The sequence below is a fragment of the Globicephala melas genome, chromosome 11 (genome assembly GCF_963455315.2).
Source record: "Globicephala melas chromosome 11, mGloMel1.2, whole genome shotgun sequence".
Classification (NCBI taxonomy): Eukaryota; Metazoa; Chordata; class Mammalia; order Artiodactyla; family Delphinidae; genus Globicephala; species Globicephala melas.
In genome coordinates this window covers 27,284,141-27,311,342 of record NC_083324.2, presented here as the reverse complement: position 1 = coordinate 27,311,342, position 27,202 = coordinate 27,284,141, and the positions used below count along the sequence as shown (strand labels likewise).

General features: G+C 41.2%; 1 protein-coding gene across 20 annotated transcripts in view; it reads right to left on the bottom strand.

Annotated features, from left to right (window-relative positions):
* Positions 1–6,329: 6,329 nt before the first annotated feature.
* Positions 6,330–27,202, bottom strand: part of CADPS (calcium dependent secretion activator) — an 804,342-nt gene continuing 783,469 nt past the window's right edge. For all 20 annotated transcript variants that reach the window (XM_060307918.1, XM_060307911.1, XM_060307913.1 and 17 more), the window contains 2 exons: positions 10,793–10,897; positions 6,330–7,553 (listed from right to left, as the gene is read on the bottom strand). In XM_060307918.1, coding sequence (XP_060163901.1) covers positions 7,374–7,553; positions 10,793–10,897 — 285 coding nt within the window. In that variant the 3' untranslated portion in view covers positions 6,330–7,373. The remainder of the gene's footprint in view (positions 7,554–10,792; positions 10,898–27,202) is intronic.

The window sequence follows — 27,202 nt, the reverse complement described above, 5'->3', positions numbered from 1 at the left end:
GCCCTTGCCCTCAGTTCACTGTGTGGGAGGCTCTTCCTTGGGACAGATACCTCCTTTTCCTTGCATTCTCCAAAGAAATATTAATACTGTGTGTACAGCAGTGTTGTTACAGAGGTGGGGTGGTGGCAGAGAGTGGATGCAATGTGATTTTTTTTTTTTTTACAGTGAAGGATGAATTCCAATTTCAGAGACGTTAAAAATGAAAAAAAAAAGTTTTATCTTAGAATCAATGAAACATAAGAATTGATTTGACTAAAAGTTGGATAAGAAATGGATCAGAGATTGTTCTACTTCTTTTCAATGTAGAAAGAAACCCATTTCCTTGATTGGGAGATCACTAGTCTAGGTTAATCTCTCCAGAATTATTTTATCAGAACTATTCCAAGTTTTGGACAGAAAGACATCTCTTCATCCTGCCAAAAATTATTTCGTAGGAGTTCAACTTGTAGGGTCACAAAACTAGAGACTGTCGTTTAATTAAAGCGTCCTCTGAAGAGTTCAAACTTTCCAAATACATTGCGATGTTGATATTCTCCATATGCTCTGGAATTTTCAGTCTATAACCTTAATGTTTGATTTTTTTTGAAGGGTGGTTTTTATTTAAAATGAAAGTAATTGCACTAAAGAACACTGTGGAGGAATTTATTGTGCTCAAAGCCCTGTTCCAGGGGTTGACTGGGGAGACCGAGTGAGGTGCCCAGTTCAGGACAACATAGTGACATTCATACAGTGACATTAGAGTTTGAAACCCGGTCGTAGCTTCCACCTAAACTGTACTTTTCTTTGCACCAAATACTGGCAGTATTTGTCTTCTCATGCTGCCTTTGGTTTTCTCTTAAGTGCGTTCCAAAATTTCCAACGCTTTCTCTAAAATCCGTACTATCTTCAATCACATGTTTCTTGCTTGGAGATTTAAGCAAAGCCTTGTTTGTTCTTTGCAATTGTATTCACTACCCAGGAAACAAGCCAACTTCTTTCTGATGGACGGAGGGAAATATGCCAACTTAACCGTGTTTACAATTGCTTTTTGCCATCACATCATAGATTCTTAGGAAATAAGAAAAAATGCTATCTGGGTACTCTTGGCTTTTTGTTACAGCCTTTGCATTCCTCTTATTTGTAGTAATTGTGATCTTGTTATTCCTCTGTTAGCTGGTGGCTGTGATCACTTGTCGTGTAGTGTTTCTCTTTGACCTTCAACGTACGGTCGTCAGGGGAGAGGACTCTGCTGGCTGACGGCACCCTCTCCTCCTTTGCTTAGTTACAACAAAGGCAGATTTACGACTTTGGTTGAAATGCATAGATTCATAAGAAGGAAAACAGATGATACTTTTAGTATTTAGATGAAGAAGGAAAACAACCTTGAATAAAAGATGAATATTGATTTTTAAAAATTTGTTTACCCAGAATTGCAAGATTGTGCATAATGTGATTTCAGATTTGTTAACCATGTGCTGATGGAAACTGGCCACAAAGAACACACTTATTTTGGATTTTAAAGTTTAAATGAACTTCTTAAAATTTATGTTGAAACAATAATGATACAACCCTTACTGGTTGGTTGACTTCCTAAAATTCTTACAGGATCCCAAATTTATGACAGCATGACTATTCATGCCGGCACCGGAAATTCAGGTCACGTTAATGATGAGGTGGATGGTTTTCCTAAAGCTATTGAGATGCATCATCTTTTTTAGTAATTCTTTCTTTATAGAGAGAGACTACTGTAATAAATTTACTTTATACTTTCTTTTTTAAAAAATATTTTACTTATTTATTTGGCTGTGCCGGGTCTTAGTTGCGGCACACGGGATCTTCGTTGCGGCACGCGGGATCTTGTAGTTGTGGCATGCATGTGGGATCTAGTTCCCTGACCAGGGATCGAACCCAGGCCCCCTGCATTGGGAGTGCAGAGTTTTAGCCACTGGACCACCAGGGAAGCCCCTACTTTATACTTTCTTAGTCACGATCATCCTCAGGTGTGCCTCTCTGATGTTCACCCATTCAATTCAACCAACATTTACTGAGTGCCTATATTCCAGGCACCACCTGGCACACACAAAGAGATGCATAGTTCCTGACCTCAAGAAGCTGGCAGTCTAGCAGAGAGACAGACACATTAAAAAAATCATTAGAATACAGTGCAGTTAGACTGGGGTTGCATTTGGGGTGTTTCAGAAATTCTTGAGTCACACATTTCAAACAGACTCTTGGGTCACTTCCACAGATGGCTCATTTCCACCATTATGTTTTGATCCATCCTCCATTTGATCCTGGATTTTTCGTTTACCTTATTTTGCTCTTGTTTCTTCTTTGATTAGACAATCTCCTTAAATACAGCACAAGCATTAAAAGTCATACCGAAAATCTGTACGTGCAGACATGGAAATGGCCCTACACCGATAAGTGAAAAATATGATGTGCCTTAGTAGGCTCAGGCTCAATCCCATTTGTGAAAATATATTTTTAAATATATATATATAAAAATATGTAAAAATATAAATATATCCAACTGGATATTGGATATATGTATTATATATATAAATATATATCCAATATACTTATATATAATTTGAACATATTTGGAAGAATATATGCCCATCTGTTAGCAATGGCTACTTTGGGGAAATGGGTTGGGGAAGGGAGAGACTTCAACTTCTTGTTTCATAGAATTCTGCTCTGATTTTTTTTTAACTTAAAAAATTTCTTTAAATATTTTGAAAAAATAAAAATCCTAGTTAGCTCTTTGTTATGAGGAACAATAAGCCCAAACTAAATGAAACTAGATGTCCTCTTTGGAAACCTTAATCCACCCTTCCCACCTTAATCTCTCCCAACCCCCTGCATAAATCTTTCCATGAAGCCAGGCTCCCCTAACACACTGGGCATATTCATTGGTGTCTTAAGTCAACATGTATTTGTTGACTGCTTACTACAGGCACTGGGAATCCATCAGAGAAAAAAACAGCTTCAACCAAGTGGTACATCCCCTCCCCTCCCTCTGCTTTGGTCCATGTCTTTTCCTGTCTTCTCTATGGGCTCTTCAAGACCCCCTCCTCCAGGAAGCCTTCCTTTCCTTATCCCTCCTCTGAACCCTCCTCTGAATCTTACAGTATTTAGTCTATATAAGTCTTTTGAAGAGTCATAACGGCTAGACGAAAGGTTCTAAGAGAACAGTAATTCGATGACTTAACATTTTTGTACTTTCAGCCTTCATTTATTAATTATATATTGAGTGACTACAATAAGGATAGAGTAGGGAAGCTGGCACAGATCACATCCACCTGAAGTGGAGAGGAGCTACATGAAACATGTAATGATGAAGATAACCCCTCCACGAATAGTGTGATGAATAGTATGAAAGAGAAGTAGAGAGCATCAGGAGGATATATACCAGGGAAATAGATGCTGGACTGAGGGCAGGGTTAGGAAGGGCTTCCCTGGGGAAGTCAGATTTAATTAGCTGGGATGTGAAGGAAGAACTGAAGTGCTCAGAGGGAGGGGCCCAGGTGGGAAGCATCATGGTGCACAGGAAGTGAAAGATGGCAGGGGTAGCTGTAACCTAGAGAGAGAGAGGTGTAGGGTTAGCAGAGGAGGCTGGAGGGGTAGGTGAGGATCAGATCACACATGGCCTTGTACGTCACCTTAACCAATTTGGGCTTCATTCTATGAGCGAGGGGAGCCACTGAATTCTTTTAATTAGAGGATGGACAAGGGCACAGTTACCTTTTGGAAAGGTCCCACTGGCTAATGAGAGGGAATGGATTAGAGAGAGAGCCTGGGTGTTTCCAGCACTCCCCAGCCAGTATGGACTCAACTCTTTGTGGACTGATTGTTAGTATAGTGAATGCTTTTCCATCAGGTTAACATTTCCCTCTACGTCTCGATCTCTCACCATCCATCTGGCACTTTTTCCTAAGGCCTCTTCCCTACCAGTCTTCAAATAACTCTAGAATTTTCCTCTTTTAAGAAAAGGGAAAAAAACGTAAACATGCACTTCACAAGAGAAGCTACCCAACCTGCCAATACATGTGTTGAAAGGCAATCAACTCCATTTGTGTAATCAGTGAACTACAATTATAAAGCACTGCACCACTTACCAGAATGACCAAAATTAGTGACAATACTTAGTACTGTCAAGGCCAATACCTACTGTTGTCAGGGGCTTTGATCCTCTGCTGGTAAGAGTGTCACTTCGTTCTTGTTCTGTGGAGAACTGGCAGTATTTCCTAAAAATGAGCAACATATCTTTACCCTCTGACCCAGCAATTGCACCACAAGATACATACGAAGAAATTCATGGCAGTATGATTCCTATGAGCCCCAAATTAAAAACAAAACGTTAACATGGATAAGTAAATTGTGGTATAGTCAAACACTGGAATACTATAGAGCATTGGGAAGAAATGAACCACAGCTACGCCAAGAGCATGACATACAGCAAAAAGAAGCCAGGCATAAAAGAATAGGTACTGTGAGTCTAATTGCACGAAGGTTTCAGTTTAACTGATGCAATTAGAAACCAGGAGAGTGGTTACCTTTGGATAACCATTACCCCTAAGGAGGGGGAGAGACTGGGAAGGGGCACCAGCATGGGTCTATCTGGGGTGTTCATTGTGTTCTAGTTCTTGACCTGGTGACGATTCAAAGAGTGTGGTGGCCACTTTCACAGATCACCGAGCTGTATGCTTAGGATGTGTGCACTCTTTTGCAGGTATATCGTATTTTAATTAAAAAAAAAAAAAAAAAAGGAAAAGAAAACTTCAGATTACATCGCAAAGGAATGAAAAAGAAAGCTCCAGGTCCCCAGAGCTAGAGCTCTGCTTTGAGTCTGTGGCAATGAAACCCTGAGGCTTGAACTTAGTCAGTTTTGTTGTTGTTGTCTCTGAGCTCTTCTGATGTCATGTCCTTCTCCACAGCCCTCCCTCCAGGGCAGTCCCGCTGGGGGATGGTATCCAACAGGACCCTCAGTGCTAGGCTGTGGTGAATTCTTCTTTTGAAGGAAACTTAAAAAAAAAAAACAACAACTTGGTTTAAGGTCTTGTCTAACTTGTTTCTCTTTATGCCTCTTGGTTACTTATCTCACTCACTCCTCCAGGCTCCTGAGCATTTTCTTCCTTTTTCCAATCCTATGCACTGGGCGATGCTCTCTCTTGTGCGTCTTTGAGTTGTTTTTAATTGTTGAGAGAAATATGCTTTAGTTTTGCAACTCAAAATATCATTAATACAAATATATTTCACAGAATTCTACCTTTGCCACACTGACTTAACTTTGTGCTGTTAGGTGATCAAAGATTTTTCGCACCTGATGCTATATCCCCATCATTCATCTGAACAGTGCTATGCTAGTATCTCTAACGTTTCTGAGTGGAGTTGTGTAACCGTAGGGCAAGTTACCTTAAGCTTTCTGATCTCAATTTTCTCGTCTATAATGAAGACAGTAACAGTCCTCTCCTCTTACAGTTGTTGTGAGATTTGAATGCGGTAAGACATGCAGGATGTATAAAATAAATACATTTGATAATAAAATAGTTGCCCAATAATGGCAACTATTGGCATAAAATAGTTGCTCAATAAATGGGAGTTGTTTGAAGTACTAAGGGCAGGAAGTACTGGTGATCTGTCCCTGCAGACCTCAAGGATTAAACAGAGAGACATGCTATTTAGAGGGGTTGATCTGTCGAGATCAACTGGTGAGAATTCTGCCTGGTCCTATTGAAAAAGTAGTCATTTCTCTAAAACTGCAGTCAGCCCCAAGGAAAGCTCAGCTTGATTTAGTGGCAGGCACAAATAAAACAGGTAAGGCTACCAAAATGTTTGGTTTCTTTTAAACTTAGGTGAGTATACGGCTGACAAGGACTGGGGAGCGAAAAGAGTACTCCATGTCTTAGAGAATCTTGTAAAATGCTTTAACAAATATATAAGAATCATATATAATTGGCACACGCTTTGTTTGAATGCAAACACTGCTGTTAAAGTGGTGCTTAAAAACAGTTTGTTGGCCTTCTCTTCGTACAGGAGAAACATTTCTCTCGTTTACACTACTCTCTTGCTTAGCAAACCCTTATTTATCCTATAATGCAAGTGTAATCAGTCCAACATGTCCAAATGCCCACAGATTCTGAATTAGTGGTGTCTGAATTAATGGAATTTTAGGCTGTTTCTCGTGGAGACAAGCGTTTGAAAACTACCCACTCCAACAGTTTCGAGAACACTCTATGAAAATGACCCCTTCCCTCCTCTTTCCCCGCGTCTTCCTGCTTTGCGTGTTTCAGTTCTGGCTTTCAAAGGAGACAGAGGAAAAAAAAAGACTCAAAAGTATTCTTGGGACACGTGAACAGTTATTTATTGAGAAGCCACAGTTTTCCACACTTTCCTAACTGTAGGCTTTATATAAGGCAAAAGCAAGATGGATCCACTACTCTACACAGAAAGAAAGAGCTCTGCAGAGGACCCCAGGGTCACGCAGTTACAGATCAAAATGCAATGTACATGACAGATATAAAAAACGGTGTGAAACAAAATAATTTAAATTATGGTTACAATCTACTGAAGGAAATATCCATGTCTTATTATAAACACATTTATAGTCTAGGGTCATAATTTAAATATTCAGGTCTTTTTTTTTTTTTTTTTTACATACACGGTTATTGAAACATAAAAGCAAAACATAACATTTAATAGGATGAACTTTGATAGAAGACAGTCACTCTGAACTGTGCTGGATGTTATGATAGGATCGCCCTTGCCGTGGCAATTACGAGGATCAATCCATTGGTATGTAGCCATCCTTTTTTTGGGTAACTATCTGGATAAATGAAAGGATGGGTTAACAAGGACACCAAGGGTTCATTTTTCAGTTTTAGGGGAACAGAAAGAACTGAAAGTTGGTTATTGGAGACTTGCCTTCTGTTTTTCAAAAAACAAAGCAGATCTACGTGTCTTAGTTAAATTCATTTATTGTACTCCTTTAAGTAACCGGCATCCACATATGGGAAACAAAGAAAGGACCTGGCGTACTCGCCCTCACATCCATTTACCGTCGACGCGCACACAGCACACTGATGAAGGATCACTGAACTCTGCTGATAACAGGGTACACCTAGCAACTGAGCTATGTATTCTCCATAAATGGTATTTAAAGAATGGTGCTCCATATTGCTTGTAAACAGATAGACATGGATTCAGGAAATCGTAGAGTCGAAGGTCGTTTGCTAATCTTGGTACCACGTAGCTAAAATGGCAGTTGTATCATCAGTACACATCTCATGGCATGGTAGTTGACAGAAAATTCCATAATGGGGTTAACTAACAGACTAAGGACATGCATTGATTACAAGACTCTGGCCTAGTGGACTCGAGGCCCAAGCGTTCTAATCGTCCTCTTCGTCTTCCTCATCGCTGTCCTTCATGCTGATCCCCTGCAGACCCCCGCCCTCGCTCACGGACGCTGTGGCCTCCTCCACAGTGAGACGGTTCCGGATGGTTTCGTAGGTCTTGCTGTTTAAGGTTGAGTCCAGGACTCCTTGCAGTCGGAAATCTCTATAGGTTTTCTAAGGAGGGAAAAGATGCAGTGATGAGGGAGATCTCATCTCCATGAAGGGAGGGACAGGGCACAAGGCAAGCATGGGGGTGAGAACACTGACCTCAGCTAAGTGTCACACTTCATGCACTGGCACGTGAAAAGCCACCATGCTCAGATTTCACTTGTACTGAAAACTGAGATTTGTTGAATGACAGAAAATGAGAAATGGTGACAGGATAAACTGTATTAGATGAGACAAAGCAAAGAACATAAGCTTGTGTTTATTCAGTTCTGTAAAGGGAAATGTTCCATAATTGTTTTGGTTCTTTTTTTTTTTTGGTCTGGTTCTTTCTCTTAGGTTTGTATCACATCATATGATAGACAGTGTGAGGGGCTATAACACATAAATAATGGATCAAATGATTACGGTATTTTACGATTTCTGCTGCAGTCTGGTCCTTAGTATTTGTGAGGCTTGTAACTGCGTATCCCTCTGTCTCATTCACAAGACAGACATATGCATGTCGGTATACGAAACCGATCACGGGCAGCAACAATTAGGGGGAAGATGGAGCGTTAATGCCTCATCAGTATGTTGCGGGCATGTGACATTTCTCGTCTCCTTAGGAAAGAAGTGTATCTATTCTGTTCACAACTTCATGGTCTCAGGGAAGAAATTTGGCTCTATTTCAAGAACAGTGGTTTGGTATTGCTGAACCACAAGTTCTTTCTTTGTTCCTTCAGGCGATTTCTCTTGGATTTCCTTAGGTATCCCAGGGACTGTTTTTCTAGGAATCCCTTCGCGTTAATGGAACATGACCAGAAGCATCTGCCTGTTGTCTACTTCACAAAACATTTTTTTGAAAAAGGTCCCTCTCTAACTACAACTCTCCTCATCACGCTGCATATCATTTCAGCTACTGATTCTGCTGTTTGTTTCTCCTCTTGATATGGGAAACTTGTTAAGGGGTCAAAAGAAGGAATGGTAACATACTTCAACGCCACTTGCATTAGGATTTCTGGTTTTTGGAGTCCATCTGATGCAGTCCTAGTGTCAATCACCATGTCAACCACTCCTGAAGGTCCCATGTGGTAATGACTGCAGAGTTAACTAGTGAATGCTGTTCAGCTCAGTGAAGTCCAGTAATAAAAGATTATGGATGGGATGACCACGTGTTCCCTTTGCCAGTTTATATCTATGGTCCCAGTATGATTATGTGTAGCAGCTTCTTTCTTTCTTCAAAGTCATCTGGTTTCGACACTAAATTCAAAGGTCATCCTAACTATGGACGAGGCTGCAAGGCTAGGTAGCTAGCGGAACTGTGTCTGTACCTGGAGGGGGGAGGGTAGGAGGCTGAGTAAAATGCTAGGTCTGGTGGAGACCAGATATCCAGATGATTTACTCGATTTTTCTGTACTTTTCAATCACTTAGAATTGATTGCCAGAATATGATGGGGAAAAGGCAGAACTCACTTGAATATTCCCCTCTCTAGTCAAATTCCAGAGCTGTGAGTTTCCCAGCCAGACTCTGAATGTCTAAGGGCAGGGACCACATAGAGTCATTTTTTTAAAAAAATACTCCATCTTGTAGTATACAAGTAGGGGCTCAACTAATATTTGTCCAAGGTTGGATGAACAAATGCTTGCTGGATAATGAATGAATGGATGAATAAACCAAGTGATGCAGAGGCAGGAAAGAAAGGCAATTATCATTAGAAGTTTGCCTCGGAGAAGGAGGCCCCTGGGTAACGTACTTAGGGAAGAGGTGGTGAATTCTGCTTCATCCCTCTGTGCTGTGGCTCTAGTTAAGCTGGGCCCACTTTTGGCAAAAGTGAAGGAGTTCCTTCGGCAGGGACGTTTCTCTGTCCCTTGCCTGTGGTTCGTGTTTGTGTTGTTTTTGGCAGAGGCTAAGAAGAAACCTCCTCTCTGACTTATATTTTTTTCTTAATAAAATACTGCTAATTCTAACAGTCTCAACAAAAATCTGAAAATCAGTAATGGGAAGATATCCTAACACACTAAAATGCATGTCTTCTTTTCATGTCTACCCAGGAAGGGTCAAACAGAAAAAATTCCCCTTAAGAGTATTTATAGCCAGAAAATGGAATGCAAGGGGTCGGGCAATGGTTAGTGAGGTTGCCTTAAGGAACTGAAATTTAAATATATGAAAATTAGGCTGGGTGCATAGTCCAAGTGCATAGATTTCTTTTTTAAGAGCTGCCGTACACTGCTGTCTGCAACCTTCCCTGGGAGGACTCTTTGTGAGATCAAATGCATATGATAATAATTCTCCTTAATTACACTCAACGGAACAGTAATTGGTTTTAAGTCAGCACTGGGGTAGAGGAGCACCTTCAATAAAATGGCGCTAATCCGAAAGAGACTAAGAAATGGGGCAGGGTTGGGGGGGGAATAGCGGGGGCGGGGGGGGCGGGACTTTCGGCAAACTGTTAAGAAATGGAAATTCATCTCCGTTTTATCATTAAAATATTTTTAAAGAGACTGTGCTCTGAATGAGATTTTTGCATACGAATGTTTTAAAACCCTCTATGGTGAAGCATCAAATGGAAACTGAAATGATCAAAAATGTATTTACCCCCTTCTGTGATCTTATTATTTCATGTAAACCACTGTGATTTCACGCTGAAATAATTATCATTAGTCCAAGGCACACACACAAGAACAGGGGGAAAAAAAAGCTACGTTCAGGGTATGTTACCTCACCTTCGTGATCCTTTACATTTGACTGTATACACGCATTGTAAGAGAAACTACTTCAATTAACTACAAAGAACAATATTGATTTGCATCCAGATAATGACCACAGGACATATTTAGAAAGAGCCGGAGGTAAATATTTCTATGAAATTAATTGTGGCAAAATTTTATTTAATTAAACCATAAATGAAATTGGTAACGGATGCGATTAGCACAGTGGTACCCGAAAGCCAGCTTTTGAAAGTTTAATGCAAAGGGCGTGATGGCTCTTGCAGTATATTTGCATGGCAAATACATAAAGTATTTTTCCAGTCTGGATAAACTATCAAATTCCTTTTTATTAAATTTCCCTTTGATGTCTGAGTAATAAATTAACCAGGCATCCCAAAGTGATTTCGCCGGTTTTTCTTGTCTGAGATACTGTTTTAGGAATCACCTTGTTTTATACACAAACTAATATTTTTTGTGTTAAGGAAGTTCTGCAGCTTGCCAATGAAATGTATTTCAGTGAGCTGTTTGCAAAGGAGAATCATTATGTTTTCTTTTACCTTTACCATCCTAATTAGTGTTTTCAACTGATAAATGTGAAGCTGTAAGTCCATCCGGTCCGTCAGCCAGGTACAGATCACGTTCATGGAGCTGCTGTACCATTGCTGAAAAAAAAGACAAAAGTTCTCCAGCCAACACATCACGGAGCATTTAAAGAACAGAGACGAAACAGGCCACGTGCGAGCACCCTGCTCTGTTCCAAGAGGAAAACAAAATGGTTAAAGAGAATTTGAGAGCACAGAGATCATGAACAGTAATTGACGCAAAAATCACGAGGTACCAGATCAGCCGAAAAGAGATCGGTTTGGACTTTGAATCGGAAACAGAACTCTTCCACTATACACACCTCATATACAATCAATTCATAAAGACCACCGTTTGCTCTTCTGATTCTCCTTTTTGTTGGTTCATGTTACTCAGTTGAGATTTAAGTCACTGTTTGTGTCCTAACGCCATTGTCTCGGGTGTCCAAGACGATGGGGGCTTCTCCACTGAACCAATCGATGCCACGTGCTACTTACCTTTTGAAAAAATCCAGACCCTGTCTGCTTAGGACAATTCTAGGAATCAGGCTGAGAGCCTTAGGAGTTTAGGGCAAAGTTTACCTACATTTACTCTAGAGGGGCATTCGGATAAAGACAATGAAGGAGGGTTTCTCTTTAAGGGCCAAATTATACTCTGGGCAGCTCATGTGGCCTTACGTTGGCTGTGCAATCTGTTTTAATCTTAACACCAAAAAATTATGGAAGATGAGAGAAAAAAAAACATCTACAAATGAGCTCATTTCAAGCTGTTGAAATCATACTTCCCCTTAAGGGGGTTAAATTTTGCTTCTTGTCTGTGAAAAATGCTTGAAGCTGTGTCACTTTAGACTGCCACCCCTGTGGTGCACGGAGTCTCTGGTGCGGTATAATTTTGCAGTACTGCTCATATATTCATAAATCTCACTCGGAGACATATGAACAGTGTTATGAAGTGTCAGTACAAAAAAAAAAATCTAATCTTTTAAACTTCACCAGGTTTCATTACGCATTGCCGCTTATACCAAACAATTTACAAATAAAATGAAAAGGTGTGGATGGACCTATATATTTATTTATACGGCATGTATATGAACTGTGCGCAGAAAAGATGTAAAAAAAAAAGTGGTTAGAGAATTGAAACGCTGCATACTCTCCTGTTAACCAACACGCACACGCACACACGCACACGCACACCAGTGGAGATTTGAAAAGCATAAATAAAAACATGTTTCTGATGGTAACTCCACCCTTTCTCACCTAAAGATCATCCAAAATCAGTTTATGCCTAACACTCACAGTTTTTCCGAAGCCTTGTTTCTGACTTAATTTCTTTAAAAAAAAAATTAATTTGGGTTTTTACTTGCAAGGTAGAACTGCCAAGTTTCACCTTGCAAGAAACGACACAGTCTCAGCCATGGCGTTCAGAAGCCCTCTTTGCAATCTTTCGTTCCTAGGCTCTTTCCTCATCAGAGCCAATTGTGGCTCTCCTTGGAGCCCAGCCGCAAACAGAGACCACACTACCCCAATCAAGGCAGCACTGCAGCCTCACAGCCAACTTCTGCTCTTTTAAAGATCACGGAGGCGAAACTGTCAGTTTCAGGAACCTTCTGTCCCTCCCCAAGGGAGCAGGAGGAGTGGGGGGGAGGGGAAAGATTTTTTTCTTGAGATCTGCAGTTCACTCCACGTAGGGAGTGTGTTTGCCGTGGTCAAGCTGCTTCAGGCATGGACAGGTTTTCCCCTCTAGGAGTGAGAACATGTCACTGAAACTTTTTTTTGGGGGGGGTTGTGATTATTTGGAGGTGTTTTTGGCACCTCCTGCCTTGGGATCCTGGAGCTCTTGATGTCATTGCATCTGGGTTTGTTAAGGGGCTAGGGACAGGAATACGACTAGGTCATGGGTGTTTCTATAGCCCTGCTTTAGTCTCAGCTGGGGGACCTCTTGTGTTTACCCGAGGCCTCAAATTCCGTATTTACTGACTTATTCTGACATGAAATCTGGGGGCTCAAATAATCTGTTTTGAGAGTCATGAGCAACGCCCCCGTACCCCCGACTCCTACCTCCTGGGGTTGGAAAATGACCTTCAAAGGAACCTGGGTGACCACCTGGCCAAACCTACAAGACCAGGACCCCATGATGAGTGCATCTCAGGGACACAAAAGAGGAATGTGGCACTCTGGCTTCTAGGCAGAGGTGGCATTTTGCTTTGGCTGTGACAACGGGCAAACCAGCGCTGGCTTCTATCACTGCCAGCAAGCCTTGTGCAACATGCCTTTTTTTCTTTGCTGAGAGATATGCCACCTTTCAGGGGAAAAAAATAACGAACTCCCCCCAGCCCCCATTTTATGTAAGTAATTCCCATTCTTGTAAATGGCTTTTGGCTATTAAAAAGTAAAAAGGGAAAGGTAGACTGCTATCAATACTCTTTCTCTGCTGTTGAAAGGGTAGGGCGGTAGGAAATGCATGTAGCGATGGATGGATCAGCGCATCACGCTCACAGATTCCCACCCCAGGAGAACAAGAAAGCCCTGGAACATCCATGCTTTTTCTCCTGGATCTCACATCTAGCAAAAGAAGTGTAAAAAATGTATGATGCCCCATTGGCTACACATTTCAAGAGGCAAAAGGGAGTAAGTCACGCCTTTCCAAACCTTATGCTCAGTAGATGAAATTGGAGGCACTCTTGGATGAAGCACAGCGCTAACTTGGTTTTCCAGAAAGGCGCTTAAAGGCACTTGGATGTTGGAGAAAGCAGGAGTCACTGCCTTCTAGAACTTTAAAACATTAGAGGTGAAGGGGATCTTTCACAGGGCTCCTCCTTTGTAGAGGAGGAAACAAAGGCCCAGAGAGGTGAAGTGACTTGCCCAAGGTCACACAGCTAGTGAGTCCAGAAATGGCAGTTTTCCAGGATTAGGCACTGGAGTGAAAAAGCTGATCACCTAATGACTCCTCCCTCGGAGGGCGTAATAATGCACTGGACACGAGAGCTGATCTTGTGCATCACTTCCCAACTGTACATTCGGGGGTATCACACTGATATCTAGAAATAGGCCTTAGTGGGGGGGTTTTACCCTATGGAAATTGGCAAATGCCACAAACCGGGGCATTCTCCCTTCCAGAAAGCCAGTTGTTATAACAGTCAGTTCACAGTGCTTGTTAATCAGGTTTGCTTTATTTGAGATCGATGCTAATACAGTAGATTTGTTATGATTCTTCAAAAGAGGAAATTCATCAAACATTTTAAGTTCTCCCCACTTTGTTTTGTCTCTGGTTCAGATATGCCTTTTCCAGAGACAGCCTGATACCTGGGCACTAAAATTTTGGTAAAATGCACTCTAAACCCTTAGAAATAAGAATTGTGAGCTGATGACATATACTAAGTATTTAAGTATACTCATGACTCCTTTGCTGCCTGCCCTTAATTCAGGTATATTAATGGAAACTTTCTACATAAGGTTACTTTAAGCCTAAAAAAGCCCTAGAGACATAAAATCCCCAGTACCCTGGGTACCTCTAAAGTATGTTCTCTGGGGATAATTCTGTGAAGGTGTTAGAGTTGGAAGCCAAAAGGACGCCCATCATAGCTATGGCCTGCAGGAACTTCTTGGGTAGTTAAAATCACCTGAAACTAACATGACATTGTAAATCAACTATACTTCAATAAAAAAAAAATTTTTTTTAATTGAATGCAAAAGAAGAGAACCTGGAAGGGTGATCTAAAACTGTGCCATTTAATTCCTTTCCTTCCCTCCCTTCCCTCCCTCGCTCCCTCCCTCCCTTTCTTCCATCATAGTTGTTGAGAGCACAGGCCTTACCTCTCTTTTGCCTAGGTTTGTGATCTTGGGCAAGTTACTTATATTCTCAGAGACTCATTTTCTCAATCAGAAAATGGGAATTAATCAGCCTTTCATAGGCTTTTTGATACTAAATGAATTAATGTTAATAAAGCTCACATCACAGTACCTGGCACATAATAAGGCCTCAATATATGTTAGCTACTACCAAGACCACCACCACCACCAGCATCGTCACAATTCTCCCATCACCGTCACCACCACCATCTTCATCATCATCACCATTAACCTCATCTCTCTCCTCTTTTTCTCTCTCTTTCTCAACCCAAGAAATACCACAAAACAAGGAAGAAAGCAGAGCAAGTGACCAGAGAAAGGCATGCCATGGTGGAAGAAATTATTCCTATTGGAATATCTCTGGAATCATACGCATAAGTCTTACAGGACACACGACTAGCTCAAAGTAATTCCACTGTAAAGTTGTTTGTGTTAGATCATCACCCAAACCTAGAAAACCATCCTGGGTGCATTCCACACATTTAAAACTATCCTGACCTAGATTTATATACTGGATTCAAAGGATTCAGACAAATAACGAGTGATTTTTCAAACCCTGTGTGGATAAATTACAGCTTCAGCTTGGGCTGGCTACTTATTAGCTGGATAAACTCAAGCAAGCTACTTAACTTTCTGACCCCTAGTCTTCTCTTGGGGTTAACACTTACTTCATAGGATTACTGTGAGTGTTAAAAGAGGTAATTATGTAAAGTGCCTAGCATAGTGACTGTCACATAGTAGGCACTCAATAAAATTTAGCCACTGTTGTTATTATTACTCTCAAAAACATAACAGGTATCCTTGTAATATACCGTACAGAAGAATTTTCTTGATCCATTTCTAGTAGAAATTAACTTGCCGATAATGGGGCCACACATTCTGCCCTGCAACTACGCTGACTTCATGCAGAAGAATCGTTACACACAACATGTCTCTCTGTCATGGAGGGGCTCACTACAGCTAGGACTGGGGTGAGGCGGGTGAGGCAGGGTCTTGCAAGTGCAGGATCGGATGCTGCCTTTAATGAACATTTTAGTATTTTGTTCATCATGGATTTTTTGCATTCATTTTGATTTTTTTAACATATTAAAATATGTATTTGATTACCATATTTTCTGGCTCCTCCTTAAATTTTGCAACTGAGAAGTGAATCATTCACCTCTCCCTAGTCCCCCAGCCTTGGGTTCACTGTTGCCCCTGGGAATTTTATCCTTGGGAAGTGCTGCAGGATTGTGAGACAGGATGAATACTGCACACCTCATGGGACACTATAGGGTTCCCAGAAAATGGACTTTCACTTGGATTTGGATAATCCCTCATCAGCAGGATAGAGAGTTACTCCAGTGATTGCTTCTGCCTTTATGCCTCTGTCATCACAGCCACCTAGATGAGTCTAAATTCCCTACTCCCACCCCTATCTTGATGTTAATTCAACGTCCTAAAGGGACCTTACTGTTAATGATTCATTTGTTTTTGGAGCCAGCCACATCGCATACCTGAGTGGCAATGAAAACAAGGGACAGAGGCTGAAAAGGAGACAGAACTACTCAATGTGTTTCCATACTCATTAATTACAAGGGTAACATACCCGCGTAACTTACACAACCCCCCCATCAGACAATACCATTCCATAGGACTTTATAGAGTCTCAGTTTTTAACAAAGTCCTATTTTGTACAGGATTCCTAATACACACATACATACACATTCAGATGCAAATTATTACGTATAGAATGGATGGACAACAAGGTCCCACTGTAGAGCACAGGGAACTATATTCAATGTCCTGGGATAAACCATAATGGAAAAGAATATAAAAAAGAATGTGTGTGTGTGTGTGTGTGTGTGTGTGTGTGTGTGTGTATAAAACTGAGTCACTGCTGTACAGCACAAATTAACACAACATTGTAAATCAACTATACTTCAATAAAAAATAAAATTAAAAAACCAAACAAACAAACAATAGAGTTTCAATATTATTAACAGCCCTGTTTTGTAGATGAGAAAAAGGGGCATAGGTAAGTTAAATAAGTAGCCTGTGGTCACACAACTAGTAAGCAGTGGGACAGGCTTCAAGTTGGTTATTTACCACTACATCTGTATGAGCTGTCACATTCAGCTCAATAATTTTAAAAAGCAGTGGCTTGTTTATATAGAAACAGCTCTAGCTTCCAGGTGCCTTTTCAGCAAAGTCATTCAGCTCTGAACGTCTCAAAGGACAAGTGTGTGGGTAGGATAATGCTCTTGGATCTGTCTCCCTCAGAGCCCAAGCTTGGCCTGGTGTTGAAAAGATTCTACTTTTTTATGAGCTTAGAAAGTCACTAGGCAGAGGGAGGGGAGTCAGGGGTTTTCCCACGGAAAACCACTCAACAGCCTTAAAGAACTAATGGATGAGAGACAATCATTGCTGACTCTTAAGGGAAGTGATTAGAAAGTTGGATGGGGATGAGAGGTGCCATTTCTTAGGTAGCATCAATGTATTTGTTTTATTAATCAGAAAATATATTTATTATATAATATGCATATTCTGTTTTACTTAGAAATACTTTAAAACTTAGAAAAGTTGTAAAAATAAAGTAGTATAAATGATACCCATATACCCTTTACCCAGATTCACCTATTGTTAACATTTTACCCCATTTGTTTATTGTTTGAAAAAAAATATATATATTCCAACATATATATATATATGGTTTTTTAATTAAAACAATTTTTTTATTGGAGTATAGTTGATTTACAATGTTGTGTTAGCATCAACGTATTTTTAATTTCCCCCGTAGCCCTACCTAATCTCTTCTTACTTTCTCTTAGGTTGGTAACTCAGCAATTGCTACTAAAAGAAAATTCTCACTGTGGGTAGTTTGAGTTTTCAGTGAGAAATACAACTAGAAATATTGCCTTGGTCACAATGAATTGAACTTTCCTAACAGAGTTTTGGAGATACAAAAGTTATGACATTGATAAAAATTTCATTTCTGAAAAATTATCCATTATAAGTTTTAACATTTTCTGTGAACAGGGAGAGTAAAATAGAACCTTGGGGAAATTCAGTTTCATGTGTAATTAAAGATGTCACCAGAAGTGCTAGAAGAGAAATTTTAGGCAGAGTCACAAATCCAATGAAAATAGTTTAGTGCAAAACTCAGTTCTTCCTGTGTTGCTTTTTTCTTTAAAGAAACATTTTATTGAAGTCTAACATGCGTACTGCAGTGTGTCACTTTTAGCAAAACACACGCACATACACACACCTTCTGAACAAGACATGCTGCCCCGTGCCTACAATGGAAGGTAATATTTAGTCCAATATAGTGAAAATGAGCTTTTAGAAAATTTGGTATTTCACCTAAGGACCAATAACTGCACCATGCACAAACACACATCTTCACACACTTTCTTTGATTAAAAACTGTGACTCAGGGACTTACCTGGTGGCGCAATGGTTGGGAGTCCACCTGCAAATGCAGGGACACAGGTTCGAGCCCTGGTCCGGGAGGATCCCACATGCCATGGAGCAACTAAGCCCATGCACCACGACTACTGAGCCTGTGCTCTAGAGCCTGTGAGCCACAACTACTGAAGCCTGCGCTCCTAGAGCCCATGCTCCGCAACAAGAGAAGCCACCACAATGAGAAGCCCGCGCACCACAACGAAGAGTAGCCCCCTCTCGCCTCAACTAGAGAAAGCTCGAGTGCAGCAACGAAGACCCAACACAGCCAAAAATAAATAAATAAATTTATAAAAAACAAAAACCTGTGACTCAGTCCAATATATCCTGAGCATGAATGATAGCTGAAATTCACAAGGACCTGAGTCTTATGGTTGGCTTATTTGCAAATATATATTTCCTTTGAAACTGGCATGTTCATGCTATATATGCCAGGGAGGCAAAGCTCTCAATGCCTGGGCAGTTCATGACTAAAGTGTAAATAGTTGAGTCTTTATTATCATCTGTAGTCTTGCTTCACAGATGAGGAAACTGAGGCTCAGAGAAGTAAAGTGTTCTAGCAGCTAGCAAGAGATGGAACCTGGACTCAAGAGGCTGAGAGGCGGTACAGCCTAGTGGCTCGGAGAATAGACTTGAATCAGGCCTGTCCTGTGTTTGAATCTTGATAAATCCCTTAACCTCCCTGTGCCTCAGTTTTCTCATCTGCTAAATGGGGATGATAATAAAAACCATTTAGGGTTGTTGTGGGGATTAAATGAGTTAATGTGTGTGGTGTGCTTACAATAGCGCCGGGCACATACTGAGTGTTACCTGTTACTATTTTAGCCCCGCTATCCTACCCTGCTTCACGAATAAGAAAGAGTATCTCCCTAAGTGCGAGCTCTTCAAGGTTGTGCAAAGCTTTCTAAGCAGCTTCCATTCTTCAAAAAAGATCTGAGCAAAAAGGTAATTTGTAACCTCTTGGTAACCAACCTGAATTTCTGGACTGAAGAAACACAGTGAAACCTGGAAGATTTTTATCTCCTCTTTGGAAAGTACCCTTTCTCCAGCTCAACACAGCCACACAGCAGAGAAATTGCCTCAGCACCTGGCCTCGACTGTCTAATGAAGAAAGGACATTTTATTTGTTGGCAAGGAGGCAAAGAGGAAGATAATACTTTGACCACACCCATGTGACTAAGTTCTTCATTTTGCTTTTTGTGACAAAAGTGGGTTATTATTAGTTAGGGGGAAAAAAACCCACAACCTATGTAAATGGCTGTATTGAAATACTGTAATGAAATCTTTTACATTTGAAACTTTCAATGCATATTTCTTCCTTACAATTTGGGTAATTTAAGAGCATGTGAAAAACTTCATCAGGGGTTTCTCCACACTTCTACCAAAGTCCCCACAGCTTCGTTAGCCTGAGCTGCAATTCCACAGCTTCACAGATCTCTTTAGGGCTAAGGATCACCAGCAATCTGGTTGTATTTGGTGTTCTAATCCGGATTCAGAGAGGGCTTGACAAAGAAACCTTGGCACGTTCAAGACATCTGTGCCAAGTGGGCACAAACGAAAGACTGCACGCAAGTTTCGGGGTTTGTCAGAGCTCCCCAAGGGAGCTGATATGCCTTTCTAAGGGGGCATATCATCTGAGTACCTTAAAAAATGGATACGCAGTTGAAAGATGCAATCTTTTGCCTTACTTGAGTGTTACTGTAATTCAGGATATGATCCACCAAAACAATTGCTCCTAGAAATGGGTATTTCCAGTCACAGCTTCAGGACGCCCAGCTAAAAGCACAAAGACACCGAAGATAACCGACACCAAAATCAGAGGGTATAGATAATCAGAATAACCTTCCAGGCTATCTCAAGTGTCCTTTTTAGTAGAGGCTGGGTTTTTTTTAAAAAAAACATTAATTCTCTGGTTGCCTAAAAACCATTTCATTGAAATCTTTATGAAGCTGTCTTAGTGCCGTGGCTTTTCAAGGTTCTAAACTCTGGACAGCATCCCCCTGAAAGTCTGATGCAATCAACACTGAGGAGGAAGTCAGAGGCTCCTTGCTGAAACCGTGGTTCCAGAGACTGTGGTAATCTACAACCTGGTGTGAAAAGCACCCACAACTCTTTGCCTTTAGCTTCTTCTCATAAGGAAGAGATAGTGCAAACGAAATAATTTTTAGAAAAACTTTGATTTAAATTGCTACTGCTTAAAATGTTTGCTTCTTCTATAGGAACGTGTAGAATTTCACATTTGGGAGCTATTTTATTTTATTTTATTATTTTTATTTTTTTAGCAATTTTATTTTTAACCTCCTTAGAAAGAGCCTAAATGATACCTTAATATTCTTTTACTAAAATAAGCAGTTATCTCTTCAAGACGAAATTTCAACTCTCTAAACCTGGAGAAATATCCAGCAACAAGTGTCTTTAGCAATGATATTTCAAATGGACGATCAAAATGATGACTGCGTACTTGGACTCCTGATTTAACGCATTGCAGCCTTCTAACCAAGTCATTACTATCACTTTTAGGTGCCTGGGAGAAAATACAAGGGAAGTAAGAGTCCTGAAGGATCCTTTCTGAAAGTAAATCAAGCAGGAGAGTTTAATACAAAGCTTAGCTTATACAGGCTATACTGGGGTCTCTCTCTCTCTGGAAGGCACATTCTCTGTTTTTGTTTGTTTGTTTGTTTGTTTTTTTAATGGTTTGAGGAAGCTGTTGACAATCTCAGTAAGCTTTCCAAGCTACCCAAAGCCAGACCAGAAACAAGTTCGTCGCTTCTGAATCAATCAGACTGTATGAAATCCAAGAAGTAACAAATCCTCTTGTATCCTGCCCAATATGTCTCAATATGGTGGATGGTCACCTGCAAGGAGATGTGATCATATCCAAAAGGCTTGCTTTCCTAATACTCCTAAGATATTGCTGGAAAGTTTACCACCTCTGAATGAGAAAACTAAGTCAAAGATCAACAGATAGATATTTTCCTAAAGACAGAAAGGCAAAGGATGGGAAAGCAGAGGCACGAAAGGGAATTTTCAACTGCAAACGCGATCTCAACTTACACTCAGATACCGTTCTTCCACCATTTCCACAACCTGAGTATGTGCTGTTATAAAAAGGTGGAGATCCAGCAATTCCACTTGTAAGCACAGATGCAAAGAAACTGAAAGCAGGATCTTGAAGAGATATCTGCACACCCATGTTCAGAGCAGCAATATTTGCAATAGCTAAAAGGCAGAAGCAACCCAAGTGTCTATTGACAGATGAATGGATAAACAAAAGGTGGTATCTATACACAATGGAACATTATGCAGCCTTAAAAAAGAAGGAAATCCTGTCACATGCTATCACATGGAGGAAGCTTGAGGATATTATGCTAAGTAAAATAAGCCACTGAAAAAGACGAATATTGTATGATTCCACTTACATAAGGTGTCTAGAATAGTCAAATTCATAGAACAAAGAATGGTGGTTGCCAGGGGGTGGGGTGGAGGAAATGGGGAGTTACTGTCTAATGGCTATAGAGTTTCAGTTTTGCAAGACTTAAAGGGTTCTAGAAAGTGGTTGCACAACAGTGTGAACGCACTTAACACCACTGAACTGCACCCTCTGAAATGGTTAACCTGATCGTCGATTTTACGTTATGCTTGGTTTACCACAATCAAAACAAAAAGAAGGGAAATGCAAAATTGCTCCCTTACTGAATAGGAAACTTTGCTAAAGAAAGCACGGCTAGGTAGCAAGGTACATATTCTAATGTGGAACATCCAACCGCGTTTCACAAAAAGCCAAAAAATTACGTGCATGAGGAACAGGGGCATTTCAGTTAATCCCAGGGCTGAGACAATTTCTCAAGGCCGAGTTCTGCGACTGCAGAACAAAGAACGTATCTGGTAGCATTTGCTCAGTCACTTATTGGGTTTATTTAAAACATGCCACGGGGCCAACATTTCTAAATCTGTGAAAGAGAATTAAATGAAGCCCAGAGATGAGAACTGAGAATCCTCATGGAGGACTGGGTCCAAACAACAAGAAAGGATGCATTTTTCACACTGCGTGATGCGTCACCTCATATGTTTTCACGGAGACTCCCCCATCCCCTTCCCGCCCCCTGATGTTCCACGCACAGATTTGATCAAGCAGCACTCAGCCCCGAGACCCCGGTTCCCTCTGCCCAAAAGGGCAGCGGCTCCCCCATGCAGAATCACTCCCCCACCCTACCCCGCAACAGACTTATTAAGGTTTGGAATGCGTGTTCGGGAAGCCCCTATTTTAGGAAACAATTAAGTAGAATTAGGCTAATAAAGCGAGGCAGGCAAAGCTTTTGCCCTTTGCTGAGAAATAACTCCTACATGGAACAGTTATACTAATAAAAATCATGTATTTCTTAAATGCGTCCAAATGATCTTTGCACCCAGCTCGGCAATTAACACTGCCCCACCGAGGAGCATTTGTTCCCCAGGCTAAGGAGGATTAATCTCCGTGTTTGCTCGACCAATGTCTTCCTTTGGTGAAAATACAGTATGAGGCTTTTTGGGCTGGAAACAGAAATTTCTGATTTCTGCAAGCGGGAATTTCACAGGAGGCTTAATTCCCTTCTCATCGTAGAGGGTGGCAAGGTAGACAAGGAAGGGCTGGGTGCCCCCTACCAGGCCCCCATGGAGGCCCATGCCAAAGACCTTCTTGGGCCTATCCTTGACCCCGAGGGAGGATGGGAAGACCTTACTTCGGGTAGCCTGGGCTTCATCTACTGACGGGACTCTCACCCCCAAATCTCCAATCGCACTCTCCCTCTCACAGTAGCCATTCAAGGGCCTTCTTCTGGGCCAGGAGCGACAGATTTCCCACCTCCAAGCCTGGGCAGGAAGTGACCGCTGGGCAAAAGGGGGACACAGACCCTCCCGCTGGACGCTTTGTCTCCTTGACAACACCCCAGCTGGTGGCCCGAGGAACAGACTTAATTTCTTTTCTTTCTCTGCCCACCCTCCCTTCCCCATACTTCTTTCCCTCTTTCTCTAGATGCAAACGTACGACATCCAACATAAAGTTGCCGAAATAGCAATCTTGTCTCTGAATATATAAATCGCAAAAATTGATATGAATAAATCTGCAAGTAGCACACTGATTGTGGCACATTTCATCAAAAAACGGCGCTCGGTTGCTCGGTGGCTGGGGAGGGAGGTGGTGTCATTACACATACAGAAAAACATCTGCAAACTCCCAGCTTCTTTACTTAGAACTGAATGGAGGCATGACCTCCTGTTCCTTGCCATGAACCCTGAGTTCACACTCATATTTTACATGTTACAGGAAGCCACAGCTCGCCCCAGGGGCGCTGCAAACAGACACGCAGAAGCCAGATGTAGTCCCCCCACCCCCAGCTCCTTAATGCACCTGAAGAAGCCGGCAACTCGACATTCAAAAGCTGACATGCTAGTAGCTTAAGGTCACTTCAGATTTTGTAAAGCGGAGGACAAAACCAGGAATGCTTCTAGGGCTGGGCTGTCAGCGGGGAGGCGGAGGGATTACAAGAAACCTGTGACTCTGCCTCTTTCTGCCTTTGCTGGTAGTTTTTTTGTGTGTGAACAAGTACCATACAACAGATTGAGCCTCCTAGAAAGGCCTGAGACTGTGCAAGGGCCTCCCGCTGGGCCTCAGCTGTGCTTGCAATTAGCAGTAGGCACGGAGTGATTATTGTTGGGGTAGCGGATGGCAATGCGAAGTGACAAGTTTTATGGGGGAAGTTGGGAGCGGGGATGCTCGGCAAGTTTCTTTCTTTCTTTCTTTCTTTCTTTTTTTTTTTCTTGTTCTGCAAAAACCCGTCCTTGGGCGGCTGCAACCTCCCGTTGCAGTGAAAGGTACTTTCTTTCCCCCCCTCGTCATTCAAAAGAGCCTGAACAAAATTGGTGAAAGAATATTTTTTCTCGGTGCTTCAGAACGCAGGTTTTCTAGGTCAGAGCTTCCTGGCTGCCCTATTTAATGTCAGAAATACCCATTTGCCTCAAATTAGCAGAGATCTGGGAGTTGAGGGCAGGAGATTAAGCATACAAAATTACTCAGCAGGTGACGGTGGGGTGGATTTGAGGGTTGAGAAGTCTTTAAAACTGACTACAAGACATTATATACTTCTGACAAAAGAACATAGTAATCCTACCTGCTTGCTTTAACCACTGTTGTTTGCCTATTATTATGTGCTTTAATGCTCATGAGAGCAAAACTAGTGCTCTGATACTACTCAATTACCATAGTAACTCACACCAGTGACCTCTTATCTCAAGGCTCCCAGCCCAGCTGAACCAGTCCAAAGAGTTTGTGTCTCTTTATTTATTTAAACGGTGACATCTACTTGGACTGGAAAGCTGCAGAGGGAGGCTACTGCTCTCTTTGTCCAAGATCAGAACTTGTTTTGAAATTTTGAGCAAGGCCTTTTCACCTTTTGAATCCAAGGTGGTTCTGAAGTTTATGGATTGGAGGCTGTGGGACGACTTCAAAAACATCATGAAGACACAGAACAATGCCCAATAACAAGAAAAGAACATGTGTGCGTCAAAGACCAGCAGCCTCCCAGATGCACAGAAAGTCATGTTCCCCACTTGGGCCTCCAGCTCTCCTCTCCAAAGTTTGGGAGGTGGAAAATGGGAACCTCTTACTGGGGAACGTTGGCTATTTTATCCTATCAGTGGGGCTAAATGCACACAGGACAAAGCAACTACCCAGAGGGATTTAATCTCAAGTTTTTAAAAGGAAATAAAAGTGATACTAGCATTAACATTTTCCAGCTTTTCATTTTTTCCCCTGGCCTGTGGATGTCTTTGTGATGCATATATGCACACGGTATACTCTGTCTGAATACTACTGGTGATCCAGACTCATAGGGTTACATTAACATATTAAACGCTCTGACAAGTCCTGTAATAAAGAAACCCACTGAACTTTGCTTCCTATTTTCCAGCTGTATTTGACTATAGAACCACTTTCCATGAGCCTCCTAGTAACAGCTTTCAGGGTACTAATGTTCCATTGAATCCACTTTGGAAAAAAATTCTATAGTGACATTACTAATAAAAACGAACAATAACGGTAGTAAAAAATAATGAGAGTAAACATTTAGTGAGCACTTTTTATGCGCCAGGCACTATTCTAAGCAGTTTATATGGATTAAACTCATTTAATTCTTCTAACAACCTCAGGACATAGTTACTTTTTAAATCCCATTTTACACTTCTCTAGCAGCATATTTATATGAATTCATTCTCCATGAAAAAGAGAGAAAAGGAGATGTAATCCATATGTAATAAATCGGCTTTTAATGTTCATTCTATTTTTCCTGCTTCTGACTCTCCAGAGATCCTGCAGCCTGTGAGCTCCCCAAATACATGGTTTTTTTCCTATAACTCCAGGCCCGATTTAATAACAAGTTAAACGAGGAGCGAGGCATGACTCCCTGCAAAATCCTTCCGCCTTTGAACTTAAGGTACACAAATAGAGAAATATACCTTTCTCCTCTGTCTCTTTTGATTAGTCTCCAAAGCCCTGCTGTCCTGAAAGAAAGAATCCAATTTAGGTATCAAAATTAGATCTGTGCTTGCCTGTACACAACATGAAAACTGCTGGACATCTGAGTAATTGAATAAAAATGTAACTAGTAAAAAAAATAAAATAAAATGTAACTAGTGGTCAAGTCCTGAATGAAAGATGGAACATGGGCCCAACACCAGCTGTTCTAACACCCCCTGGCTGACCAGCGGGACCTATCACGGCAAATCAGGACACACTCGTATTTGGGACTTTTGTTAACTAGATGAGGTTTTTTTAGCAAACGTCAGAAGCTGATACCTAACTTTTGGCAAACTGTGATATTTAAGGGAAAAAGAAAAAGCTCTCTTATGTACCTGGATTTTCTCAGACTATTTCGTTCTCCAAGAGATGTAAATAATGAGCCCAACGTGATTAATCCCCAGTCGGCTTCTAACCAGGCCTTGTCTGCTGCCTGGGCTGCCCAGGGCAGGTGTGCAGTTTGGACATTAACAAACTCACCACGGTTAACAATACCTTTTTCTGGGGCCTATTTTTCCCTGGATATGTTGGGGATTTAGTCCTGGGCCTCCCTGTGCATTGAGAAAATGGACCCCCATGCCTTTAGCCTCCGTCCTCTCAAAGGAACCTACTGTTTTGAGAAAATGTATAGTTACAATCCAAATTCACACTTTCAAGTCATCTCAGTCACTTAAAGCTCAATTATGTTGAAAACGAAATTCTGGTTTTGGTGACGCATCTTACCACCTATTATCCATGTGAGAAGGGTGAATAATTTATCTGAAAACTATTCTCTGATACGCATACAAGGGCTTCAGAGGGAGGAGAGAGATTCATCCTACGAACTGAGATCAGATTATTCACGAACAGCATCTGCCCACCCCCCCCCCCCGACTGCTTCTTAGGTACGGGAAGTGCATTGAGAGTTAACTGCATTAATTCACAAGCAGATTGACGTAAGCAACGGAATGAGAAATTTGCATACCATATAGAAATGATTATAGAAATCATACTCTAAAATAAGGATTGTAACTCACGTACCGAACGGAAAGATAAAGCGGAGTGCCAACTTTGTCTTTTTAAAACAGGGCTGGTTTAATCACATTAGGGGCTAATTTCATAATTTGCACATATTAAACTTTCTCTAAAGTCATGACTCATGAGAGTTTTGTAAGTCAAAGTTGAAGCTCTTAGGCAGGAAAATTTGCATTGACTTCAGGGAGTTTTTATTCTGGACAAGGTTGTTTTAGTCCCTACTCTCAATATTAAAAAACAAAACAAAACAGAACAAAAACCATGGTCTGTACATTCACATACTTCCATGTTATTCCATGGAAAACATTCAGGTAAATAGGCAAACGGTATGCTGCTGGTTCAACCGCACAGCTAGTTTCCCAGCAGAAGATGACAGGATACTCGTATACAACCCAGGAGGCACGGTCCAGAGCCCTCGGGATTCCAAGACAACAAAAGCCAACAACTATATTTCTATGGTTCCAGAACCCTTTTCCAAAGTCTTCTAAGCAGTTTTAAAATTAGATCCATGTCAGCCCTAGTGAACCTGG